The sequence below is a fragment of the Chelonoidis abingdonii genome, chromosome 6 (genome assembly GCF_003597395.2).
Source record: "Chelonoidis abingdonii isolate Lonesome George chromosome 6, CheloAbing_2.0, whole genome shotgun sequence".
NCBI lineage: Eukaryota > Metazoa > Chordata > Testudines > Testudinidae > Chelonoidis > Chelonoidis abingdonii.
In genome coordinates, this window is record NC_133774.1 from 57,513,289 (window position 1) to 57,526,165 (window position 12,877).

The window sequence follows — 12,877 nt, forward strand, 5'->3', positions numbered from 1 at the left end:
GAGAGGTGAGTAGAACCTCTCCTTATGTAGGACAGGATGATTGACGGTCTTTTTTGCTTCCTGGTAGGTGGACTCTTATAGCATACTTGTGCTTTTATTTAGGATGGAGAATAGGAGGCTATCTTACCTCACATTACCACTAAGTAATTCCCCCTTATTAAGCACTTACTATGTGCAGTATAAATGTATTTTCCCAAAGAAGCATTCAGTCTCTCTCACACGCTTTGTGCCAAGCTGCCAGGCAGCCGTTCTGGAGTCTAGGAATCACTGGAGGGCAACGATGCTCTTATCACCTCACTTTCCCTTAGTCAATCCACTAAAATGCTCCCTACGCTGGAGTGTGAGTTATATACTGCTGGTTCTATTCCATTTGTGTTTTCCCCAGTCAACTAGTTAAGACTGTTTTTCCAGCAGTGAAATCAAACTGAAGGGCCAAGATCTGGCCGCTTACCTTGAACTATTAGAAGTTACAACGCTAAGAAATTGATGCAGTTTTTTCAGTGTTTTCATTCTCTTGCCATAAGGCACAACAGTATGTGTCAAAAGGTGAGTGTAAACACAACAGTTGTTTCAGAATAGCATTTTCATATTTATTTTAGTGTTTGTTTTTGGAGTTTGCACATTATGAATATTCACTACACACAATTTCATAGTTATGTTCTCTTTTAAAGAGCCTGTAATGTATTCATAAATCATTTTGCAAAACATTCGATTGGGAAACAGTTCTGTTTATTCAATACATATTTTCTGTATTTTTCTGACACCAATTTGTGTTTAAAATCTATATGTATGTGTGTAAACATCATATGTCTGGCTTAAAAAAAAAGTAAACAGTTCAATATTGATGCTTGAAAAATTAAACAAATAAAATGTGTTGCTAAACTTCATCTGCTTCTGCTTGTTCCCCACTGAAAGCTACAATGCTCTGTCATAATTGCTTTTGGTAAGGATTATCATGGAAAGATAACTTTAGATCAGGAATAAGCTCAGTAGCAGATGAACTATTTAGAGAGCTAGATACACAAATCATTTAAAATAACTGTCATCTTATGTTTTCACTTGGATGAAGATGGCATATGCTATTTTTATGTGTAGAAAAATCAACTGTTAGTGTTCCATCATAAAAGGATAGATTGGAAAGGAATACATTTCCTTTTAACTAAAAGTAGCCTGTTGTCCAGTACGGTGATCCAGTACGGTGTCTACAAATCGCACCATTCTTAGCAATTGTTGCTAGGTAGGATACATTTATTTTCCTTTAAAGCTAATTAACACATATTGTGTGATAGAGAGCAACTGCTCTGGAGTCCCTCTGTTCATGTCCTTCACTTGGATTTTAAGTCTAAGCATCAGGGTTGTAGTATTTAAAGTTTGAGCTGGGGAGATGTTCTAGCTTGGAAATGCTACCACAATCAAAAGAAAAATGAGAAACTTCAGAGTAAAGCCTTATTACCTCACTGTTCCCATCAAGTAACGTAATGTGCCTGTACACTTCACCTGACAATAACAATATTTGTGAATCAGCAAAACAAAAAAATGAATATTGAACCAAAGTGTGCATAAATGACTTGTGAAGACATTAAAATTTTGACTCTGCACTTGGGGAGAAAATATTCTTGAAAATCCAAGATTCATGTAAATAGAGGATTATGCTAACCTAGCTCAAAGAGATCAACCCATTCACACTCACAGTAGGCAACTAGCCAACTAAAAGATGAAACATCTCGCCTGTTACCTGCCTGAGTTGGATAAATGGATTATTCCATATGAGCCCATATCAAGGCCAGTGAGTACTAGCATTGCAACTGGAAGCTCCCAAAGGATGCACAGTGGAGGTGATAGTATTCTGTCCTGTTACCTTGATATGTCAAAAGACATAGTACTGCAAAAATGGGGCAAGGTAACGGCCTGTGATGATTATTATTACTTACATTACATAGCACCATTTGTATATATGATGTTTGGCAGAGAAGTAAGATGACAAGTTTGTTCCCTGAGGTGCTTACAGTTTTAAAATAGACTTCTCATAATGAGAGAGAAAAAGAAACAGATACCTGCATGGCAGGTCCAGGCAGTCTGACAGAAACTTGGGCTATGCCTCTTAAAACATCACAGGAGTATTTATGTAGGATGTTACCTCCACCTGGTGTCTCTTGAGGCCTGTCAGTGAGGAATTGCCTTTTCAGGACAGCCAACACTCATTCTTGAAGTAATTAGCCAGTAGGAAAGGTGCTGCATCTTTCTACCAAGCTGCCAGGTCAAGGAGTTGCTGTGGGTTGTGACTGGCAGTGGATGGACTGGTAAAGGTCATTGTTCTGTTTTAGTTCTATTGATTAACTGTGTTCCTTGCATGACTTCTTAGGTGGTAGTATAATTTATTATTCATATTAAGATAGTGCCTAAAGCCCCAGTCATGGACCAAGGCCATTGTGCTACGTACTGTACAGAAACTCATTCTTTCACCTTTTAATGATTTTACCACTCTTGGACTGACTTTTGACATTCACCTAGGCTGTCAGATACATGTGGGAAGGGACCCCTTTGTTTTCACTGATTATAGTGCTTAGCATGGTGGAACTCTGATCCTTGATTGGGGTTACCAGGTATTACTATGATACAGATATAAATAATCTGGGTGAAATCATAGAAACTGGGGGCCACAACGGTTACCTGAAGAGAAACGCTTAGTGTGAAGTGTCTTATTTCTTTTATTAAAAAAGATAATTTTCTAACTTTAGCACCTCAGCCTGGTTTTAAATGAATTTTTAATTTAATCCTAAAAATAACAAAAATTAGATGTGTGACATCCATGGTGTTATGCTGATTTTGTTTTAGAGAGAGAGGAGAAAGTTTGTCCTACTTAACAGCTCAGTAAGATAATGTGAGAATGAACTGTGTGGAGGAATAAGCACAGGGCTGAGAATCAGGAGGTCCAGAGTTCTAATTCTAACTCACTGATTCACTGTGTAACCATGAGCAATTCACTTCTCCTTCCTGTCTCCCCCTTTTATATGGATGATAAGCATGAATTTGTTAATGTCTATATAGTGCTTTGAACTGGTAACACATTCTAAGTATTTCTCCAATCTACAGGGGTTTATTAAAGGTGTAATTTGCCAGAGTAGAAGTATGGAATTCTAACTTTTGTTTTATTCATAAACTTATAGTAAAATGCAGTGAATGAGATAAGTACACTTTGAAGTAAATTAATATTTTATATTTAATACTAGAGCCATCCTTGCTATAAGTAACTTATTCTGAACAATGTTTTTCTTTAAGTGTTTATGCGTTGTCAGTTAAACCGGTTACAGAAAGGACATGCAACAGATGAATGGTTTCAGCTGAGTTCCCACATACCATTAAAGGGTATTGAACCCGGATCTTTGCGTGTCCGAGCACGATATTCTATGGAGAAAATCATGCCAGAAGACGAGTACAGTGAGTTTAAAGAGGTATTAAGTTACTTCGACAGTTTAATTTTCCTTGGAAGTTATTTAACATGGAAAATTAAAACATTTCAAATATAACCCACTCAATTAAAGTAATTGTCCAGCTTGGCAGTTTAACACCATATGAAGGCTAATGTGTTTGGTATTTTGAGGCTGATCTTAATTATACACTCCTTATGAAATTGTTAATACACTACTCAGCAAGCAGTATATAGTGGTATCTTCGCAAGATACCTCTTGTCAGTTTGTCTGCTAGAATTCTTGATGTTACAAGGTTTAATTTTTCTGTTTAGCTGATACTACAGAAGGAACTGCATGTAGTCTATGCCTTATCACGTGTATGTGGACAGGACCGAACACTATTGGCTGGCATTTTACTGAAGATTTTTCTTCATGAAAAGCTTGAGTCATTGCTCTTACGAACACTAAATGACAGGGAAATAAGCATGGAAGGTACAGTACAAATATGTTAATTCTGAATTTCATTTACTAAAATGTTGGAGAGAATTATAGTCCAGCACCAATTTTTCCCACTTTGTGAATAAATCCAGCTGTTAGGTGTGCATAACACTTGCATGTGGAATTTTTTTTCTTCCTGCTCCATTCCGCCCTTAAAATGAATTGAAGTTACATATTTATTTCATAATGGCAAAATATTATTTCTTCAGATGAAGCTACAACCTTGTTTCGTGCTACCACGCTGGCAAGCACCCTTATGGAACAGTATATGAAAGCTACAGCAACAAGTTTTGTTCATCATGCGCTGAAAGACTCTATTTTAAAGATAATGGAAAGCAAGCAGTCTTGTGAGGTGAGAACTTGGATATATCTTATGTTCTGAAATACTTGGCTTAATTGAAAAAAAGATTATTGTGTAGTGGTTGTTCAGTTCCATACTTTGTCTAAATTACTAGCTTTAAGGGAATGTTAACCTTTCTGAAATTAAATTCTGATTACATTAGAAATAGAACTTCTCATGAAAATGTTTTCTGTATTTGGTACTCTTCCTAAAAATGTATTTGAAAAACGTGCTTAGCTCTGCTTTTTAATGTACATTTTAAGGGCTTTTTTAAAAATTGGAGCAATTGTTCTTTCATAATAGATTATAGGTTATTCTAAAGCGATACCTCATTTCCCTCCTAATTTTGAGAATTTCCAGTCAATTCAAAGAGTGATTAGTCAATTTTTGAAGTAAGTTTTTATTTAAAATGTCATTGAATTAATTACTGATTTTTTGCTTATCCATGCACGTTTATTTAAACCTATCCTACTAATTTCCTCTTTTCACCCAGTGACTTAAATATAAAGGGATGAGTGAACCCATCCCCAATGAATTAAAATAAATTTTGAGTTAAAAAAAAATGGATAATATTGAATGTTTTTACACTTAGCGTTGTGCACACACTGTTAGAACTCAAGAGTGTTGCCCCTCCACATTTTTGTTTGCCTGCCAGTGTTGAAGCATAAGTCCCAAGAGGCTCCACAGCCCTGAGGCTTATGTACAGCAGCACAACGCTTTACCACTATGCCTCAAATCTTAATGTTTAATTAATCTTGTAGATGCCTGAATCTGTTTGTTGGTATTTTGGAAAAGAAACTTCATTTAACCTGCTGATTTTTCTTTTTTGTAGTTAAATCCTTCAAAGTTAGAAAAAAATGAAGATGTGAACACTAACTTAACTCATCTGCTAAGCATACTTTCTGAATTGGTGGAGAAAATATTCATGGCTGCAGAAATATTGCCTCCGTAAGTTACTGCTTTGTATAAATAGCTGTTCAGATTCAATCAGAAATTTAATTTTGCATAACTAGCATTGTTTCTTACAAAAATCGGTGTAGCAGCATGCCCTATGCTCATCTATTATTGTAAGATTAATTTCCTCAGTTTGGGGGGCTGTGTCTGAGCACATACCAAATTTCCTCTGCGTGACAGAAAAAAACAAAACAATATATGCTAAAGGTTGAATTCTATTTGCTGCACAAGTGCCTCCTGCCAGCTCATGCACGAATTAGCTATTAAACAGTGGTAACTTTTTTCTTCCTTCCTTATTGAGGAAGAGTACCATCATAACTGTTAAGGAAAAAACTGGTTAGGGGTGAGGAGGAATAAAAGTGGCAAAATTCGGTGTTCCCATCATGGAGACAGGGATTCTCAGGCTGCTGTGGTGGGACTAGAAATTAGGGACCAATTAGAAAGTGGCTGAATTGAACACAACCTTTTCCCCACCTCTTCCTGATGGAAAAGGGGACGTTATGGCATCACTAAAACACTATGTGGCTGTGGTGTGATGACACTTTAACTAAAAAAACATCTGTACTGATCACCAGTGCTGAAAGTTTAAATAAGAGGTGTCGTTTTGGCCTTTTGACACCACTAACTTAGAATTGAGATAGTCATAACACAAGTTCTACTTGAAATTTAAAATACTGCACTTACTCCATGGCTTAATTGTAAATCAACTTATCTAAAGTTGTCAGCATTATGTGCTTTTTATCTTCTTTAATCAGTTTATTAGTTTACTGCGTCACTAACAATTAATAAATCATAAGCAGGGTCCTGTATTTATCCATGGTCAAATACCACTGACATTTTTATTTTGTGTTAGTGATAGTTTCAGCTGCCATCTTGTGTTGTCTCTCCTCCAAGGAACTCTAATTCTCCAATATGTGTATAACAAACTGGAAGTATTTGCCTGGAACACCCCACTTTGTTTTCAGATGTTCTTGGGAGAAGGCTAACATCCTGATGTGATCACTTTTAAGCAGATCTGTATGTCCCCTTGAATTTAAATAGAAGTTCCATTCACCAAATTAAACCTTTCATATAATTTTTTTTTTTAATGGACAGGAAACACAAACAAATAAGAATTAAAAAACTGAGTCTTTAATCAGTCCCATTTGTTCTTTGACAAAATGAAGCCCTACGTGAAAGCAATGATGCAAATCTTGATGAAGTACCTATACAAAGTATACACAGATGTAACATTATGTTGGTGAAAGGCTTTCTACGGTATTTGTAAGTGCACAGCTCCTACCATATATTATGGCAATAAATATTTAAAATTACTTAATGTGTCAAGGCTATTAACTCTCCTATTTTGACAGGACATTGAGATATATTTATGGGTGTTTGCAGAAGTCTGTCCAGCACAAGTGGCCAACCAATACCACAATGAGAACCAGAGTTGTTAGGTAAGCTGCTTGTCAGTTCATTTGTTTGCATGTTATAAAAGTTCTTATATTGAGGAAGTGACATGCACTGTTAGCACGCTAGTTAGTTCGGCTTCCAATGCCAAGCAATGTCAGCATCTGTAATGCATGACATCATGTAAGACCATTGTAATATCTAAGCACAATGCTTAAGCTAAGGATTGAGGGCCTGGTTTGAGATGAAGGTACTGTAGCGATGCTGTTGTAAAATGGTGTAGGCAAGAGGCAACAAATACAGCCTTGAATATTGGATTTTAAAGCTTCCAAATAATGCAACAAAATGCTAGTACATTCAGATTATTGTGTTACTTTCCTTTTCATGTATTTAAAGAGGAAAATATCCTATAGCTGGATATGAAAAGAGACATGAGATTGATATGCCTTTGAAACAATATCACTCTATTGTGTTAATGTTTGTGGATATCAGAAAATTAACTTACTACCTCCTAGTGGGCTGTGTAGTAATTCAGTGCAGTCTATTTAAGACTGGTCCAGTTATGATTGTAAAATACAAAAGAGAGTTTCTTAATCAAACACACAGATTCATTATAGTCTTGTTATTGCTTAAATTTTACAAGGCATTTTTTAAACTTCCAAGCAAATGATTGTTTATCAGGATGTGTAAAATCTACTGTCTCCAAGAGTTAAAACAGGCACAACAATAGTTTTGCACAGATGTTTAATTTCACTGCCTGTGTACTAACACATTATCACCTTTAATGTGCTTTGAGGTAACTGATCAAGATGCCAAACTTAAGGGGAAAGCTCTGTGGTTTAGAATGTGAAAGAAAAATGATTACTGATCATCTTCTGATTAAAAAATATATGAAAGCAGCTGTTTGCAGTACTCTGTCCTTTGCTAGACAGATGGCTGCAGAAGTGTACATCTCAGTCTGGGTGCAAAGGTCACAAATCTCAACCATTTGCGTGTTTAAGTGCTGACTCAAATCTAAAGGAAGTTCTGTATTTTCAGATCCATTTTAATATTTTTGACTGAGACTTCTTTTTTTACTGCTGCGTTCTTTTTGAAGCTCTGGGATTTAAGGCAGAGAAATGTAGGGCTGAAGGGAGACATTAGGAAAAGGATTCCTTTTCCACATTGCTGCAAAGAGAACTGTCCTAGGAAATGCAGCATTTGTTCTTGTCAGATTTGCCAGTTCATTACGTTTCAGAGAAGCTCAGTTGCTTGCTTGTAATTTAGAAAAACAAATTAGTATGGATAATAGCAGAAACATTCAGAGTGGTTGAAAAACTAGAATCAAAACTGGAAAAAAAAAAAAACGTGTTTTATATAGGCTGCATCATTAGGGACCCGATAGAAGAGGGACTAAGGAATGCCTTAGGAGGAATGTCTAAGGACTTAGTGGTTTTGACGCTATTTTTCCTCAGTTGTTTGACCTTGGACCTAAAATCTTGGGCTGAAAAGTGGACAAGGGAGAATCAACTTAATGTACAGCATCATCTGACAATGTAGAGGAGGCAACACTGCATTTCTTCCATCCTCCAAACAAAAGTTTGGTGGTGGAAGCAGTGATGGCCACAAGAAAGACCGGGTGCACCGATAATGTTCCAGAACACTCAGTGCCATTACTGATTTACCTGGGTGCTGAACTGACCAATACTGAGCTGAAATACTCAGCTTTGGACTGGAAAGCCAGGCTTTCGTGGCTAAAGGCCTTTTTGTGCTTTGGAAGGTGCTGTCTGCCTTAGTCATGTGCTTTCCCCAGACAAGCATTGGGAGCTCAAAAACCCATGCACAAGGGCATAGACCTGGCCCAGCATAGGAGCGAGACCAGTCTTCACTGCAGGTGTGATAAGAGCAAGATATTCTTAATTAACAAACATAGTCACAGCATCTAAGATGACTAGTTAAACTGTTTTAAAGAGATTACTCTTTCCACACCACCTTAAATAAATATAAATTTTACGCTAAATACAACAACTTAATTATTGAATAAAACACTTTTCTCCCCTTTCAGTGGCTTCGTTTTTCTCCGATTGATTTGTCCTGCCATCCTGAACCCAAGGATGTTCAATATCATCTCAGGTGACTATGCACTTCAGACTTTGAACATGTGGTAGTGGTACAATACTTGAAATGGGTTACCTTAATATGTCACTGTGCTCGCTATATCTTCCAGGCCAGACTATTGGCCATTCTTGCTGAATGTTTAATGTTGCTACATGGCTTTGAACACTGTTTGGCCGAAAAACTATTTTAATTGGCTAGATTGATCTTTTTGTTATCATTCTTATGGTTAAATTTCTAGTATACGGTAGAAGTAGATGATAAAGTCTGTGTTTCTGGCTTAACCACTGTCTCATTTTAAGAGCCTGTAAAACATGCCCTGCTGTCTTAATGATATATTGTTCAATCTGAATGATTGGTCTAGTACAGGGGTTCTCAAACTTTATTGCAACGCAACTCCCTTCTGACAACAAAAATTACTGCATGACCCAAGGAAGGGGGACCAAAGCCTGAGCCCTGTTGCCCCAGGTGGGTGGGCAGGAGGTGGGGGGCAAAGCCCAAGCCCAAGTCCCACTGCTCCAAAACCCAAGGCTTCAGCACCATGTAAGGGGCCTGTAGCTGGAGCCCGCCGTTGAGGGCTGAAGCTCTCAGCCTTCAGCTTTGGCGCCAAGCGGTGGGGCTTGGGCTTAGGCTTAAGCTGTGGGTGGTGGCGCTTGGGCCCAGGCCCCAGCAAGTCTAAGACAGCCCTGGTGACCCCATTACAATTGGGTCACAACTCACTTTGGGGTCCCGACCCACAGTTTGAGAACCCCTGGTCTAGTAACAATCACAAAATACTTAAACTTTTGTTTTGCCTGCAAATAGTATTTGAATTTTGTTTCATAATTAAATGCCCAGAAACATAAAGTTGTCCAGGGTACCTCATTCCCTTCCAAAATGTAGAGAGTGAGTAAACTTACACTTTGTATTTTCTGGCTTTTGGGGGTTGAGATACATGCCACCCCCAAGATGCAACCTTAATTCTGCCCTATTTGAGTGATGCCTCAGTCCACCAACAACACACATACTACAACTCTACACTCTTAAAAATGCTACAGAACATTTTAGAACAGAACGTGTGAGTTGGCAAGGGCCCCCATTCCTGGCTCACCCATAGGAAGAGAGTGCAGGGAGAAGTGTTCATTCCTGCCAGTGAGTCAGGGAACCCCCTGATCCTAGTTCATATATGGGGGTCAGGGGAGGGATAGCTCAGTGGTTTGAGCATTGGCTCGCTAAACCCAAGGTTGTGAGTTTAATCCTTGAGGGGGCCATTTAGGGAACTGGGGTAAAGATCTGTCTGGGGATTGGTCTTGCTTTGAGCAGGGGGTTGGACTAGATGACCTCTTGAGGTCCCTTCCAACCTGGATATTCTATTCTGTGACTCATTATCTTCCACACCTAAACCATTCCCACCACATGCCTTCCCTCCCAACCTCCCTCTCCTGTCACCCTTCTATTTATCTCAATCCCTTTTCCCCTTACTGCAGCCCCAAATCCCTCTTCCTGTATTCTGTCCACACGTAATCCCTCCTTTCAACCTCCATGTGCCCTGCTCTGACATACACCCCTCATTCCCCTTCTCTACTCTAAACTCTCCTCCCACTCCATCCTTCACTCTGCAGCAGTAACAACAACAAAATAATTAATGTTATGAACAGTTCATGTTAGGATGATTGAATATCAGGAACTCTTAACCAAATGATCTAGTGGCTTGCTTTCTTTTGATCACACTGTTCATGAAACATGATTGTTATGCTAACTGTCTTTCATCTTCCCTTATTTAATCAATGCTAATTTTTTGATAGTATTTCTGAAGTAAAATGAGACTCTGCATATGGATTTTAGAGCAATTTAAAAACTAGAAATTTTGGTCTTGGGGCAAAAAACAGAATGCAGGCAGAGAATAAGTAGTACTGTGCACTAGCTGAGAAAAAGGCAACTGACTGAAATTGACTGTGGGACGAATTAGAGCCATATTTGAGCCCCAGGTGTGTGTAGAAAGCTGCAAGAATTTCATTTTAAAATACAGGTTTTTTTAGGAAACAGTATATCAGGAATCCCTTACTCAGGAGACCCCAAATTTGGACCACTCACACTTCACAGCACCCCCAGGATGTACTGCAAATTACATGAAAATATGAATAAGTATTGTCATGTAGAAGAGCCTTTAGAATAGTCCCATATAAACAAAGTGATAGTCAACTTTAATTGTAGCAGAGCTGGCTCTCTACTAATAATCATCTCCTGGTACTAACATTTTCACCGTGTCCCATTTCTGGCAATGGGATAGGCACAAAGAAATCCTAGCTGCTTGAGATGTATCTTCAGCACATGAATTCTTGCCTTTTGATTAACCTGTATATGTTTACTGTATGGATTTACAGATAAAACTTAAGTTGGTATATGATGTTTAGCTTGTGTTCCTTTTTCCATTGAAAGGAAATGGGCATGGTTAGTCATTTTTAATTTAAAATGTATATTAGTAGCCAGAGTCACATGACACTGCAGGATCACTTGCATGTGGTTATAAACTAAAGAGTTCCAGTGTCGTCATTCTCTTTAGGTATATTCTTGAACTGAAAAACATTCATTAATCTGATGATGAAGCATCATCCTGCTGTAAAGAAAATTTCCAATTTTTATGGAAGTTTTTTGTTTTTTACTTAACACACAAAGCCTTAATGTCCATCTCTAGCAGCCTTTTTAGAAACTACTACTTTTTCATTTGAGTATGTGAGGGGTGTATCCAAGGATGGTGGGATTTTCCTCCCAGAGGTAGAAAAAACTATCCACTGTTGTAGGAAGTCTGGTGTGAAAATGCCACATTGATTTCCTTTCTTGCCCCTGTTCCCATGCAATTCTGTTCATAATAGAACTGCATCTTTATTTTGGTTGTAATACCAGGATCGCTGTTTGAGTATCGGATAGAAAATTAATATTTTGACGTAACTAATCATACAAGATTTTAATTGTAGTTTCAATTAAAATCAGCTGTGACATGTGTTTCTCTCAGATTCTCCTTCTTCCACTGCTGCAAGAACACTGACGCTGGTCGCCAAGTCTGTGCAGAACTTAGCAAATCTGGTTGAGTTTGGAGCTAAGGTGACTATGTATAGTTAAACTATAATTAAAGAATGTGAAATCTTTGCTATATATAGCGTAGGTCAAACAAATCCTAAAATCAATGATTATCCAATTAACCTCAGTTACAAAATATTTCAGATGTACAAAATCTTCGTTCCCTAAAGCAAGCAAATGCTTCCACTGAGATGATTTCAGAAGCAAATCAATTTCCCTCTTTCTGGAGGTGCTGATTTTTTCAAAAAGCTTTGCTTGCATAGTGTATGCCAGAAGTGCTCACTACAAATCATAACTAAATTTAGGGGAAGAGAGTGCAAGTCTCCCTCTTGATATTTTCCGATCGTAAGTCCCATGAGCAGTGGAGTGTTTCATGTAAGCCTCTTATATTCATCTTTTGATTGCTTCTTTTGGTTTCTGTTCCATAAACATTTCCTTTTTTAATTGTGCTAAGATCTACAGATACATTACAATTGTCCTTCCTTCTGCTTCTGGCTGGCAGGCAGGAGCAATCTTGTCAATCACTGGGAGCAGAGGAGTACTCTGCCTGCTGAAGTTTCCTTCAGTGGAGACCATTTTCACAACTAGGATAATTTAGCTCTGCTTTCGTAAATTACAGATTGTGTTAACTATAGTTTGAGAAAAAGGCATGACAGCTTCTACTACAGAATGTGAGAAATTTTCCCTAATGAAAACAAACCCACGTCTTCGTATGGTAATTTCTATGTTTGCTCTGGAGGTCAAATTGTCTCCAGGGCAGACTGGATCTTTGGACTTCATTACTCAAAGAAAGGAATTTTTCAGGTGAGAACAGAAATTTTCCTATACTTTATTGTGCTAAAGTCTATAGATCCATTACAATGGGATTTTCTCAGTAGTGTGTTTCAGGGTTAGGAAGTGGGATCATCTTTTGAATATGGACTTCCAAAATAGGTTATATTGTCCATCTCCCCTGGATACTAAGTCCGAGAAGCCTTCTGCCAATAAGTGCCATTGGCTAAAAATATCGGAGGGATAGCCGTGTTAGTCTGGATCTGTAAAAGCAGCGAAGAGTCCTGTGGCACCTTATAGACTAACAGACGTTTTGGAGCATGAGCTTTCGTGGGTGAATACCCATTTCGTCAGATGTATG

At 38.0% G+C, this 12,877-nt stretch overlaps 1 protein-coding gene across 1 annotated transcript in view; it reads left to right on the plus strand.

Annotated features, from left to right (window-relative positions):
- Window positions 1–12,877, plus strand: part of RASA1 (RAS p21 protein activator 1) — a 122,377-nt gene that overhangs the window by 95,499 nt on the left and 14,001 nt on the right. Inside the window, exons 16-22 of the mRNA XM_032782687.1 lie at window positions 3,280–3,452; window positions 3,743–3,902; window positions 4,118–4,260; window positions 5,081–5,196; window positions 6,555–6,641; window positions 8,639–8,706; window positions 11,681–11,769. Coding sequence (XP_032638578.1) covers window positions 3,280–3,452; window positions 3,743–3,902; window positions 4,118–4,260; window positions 5,081–5,196; window positions 6,555–6,641; window positions 8,639–8,706; window positions 11,681–11,769 — 836 coding nt within the window. The remainder of the gene's footprint in view (window positions 1–3,279; window positions 3,453–3,742; window positions 3,903–4,117; window positions 4,261–5,080; window positions 5,197–6,554; window positions 6,642–8,638; window positions 8,707–11,680; window positions 11,770–12,877) is intronic.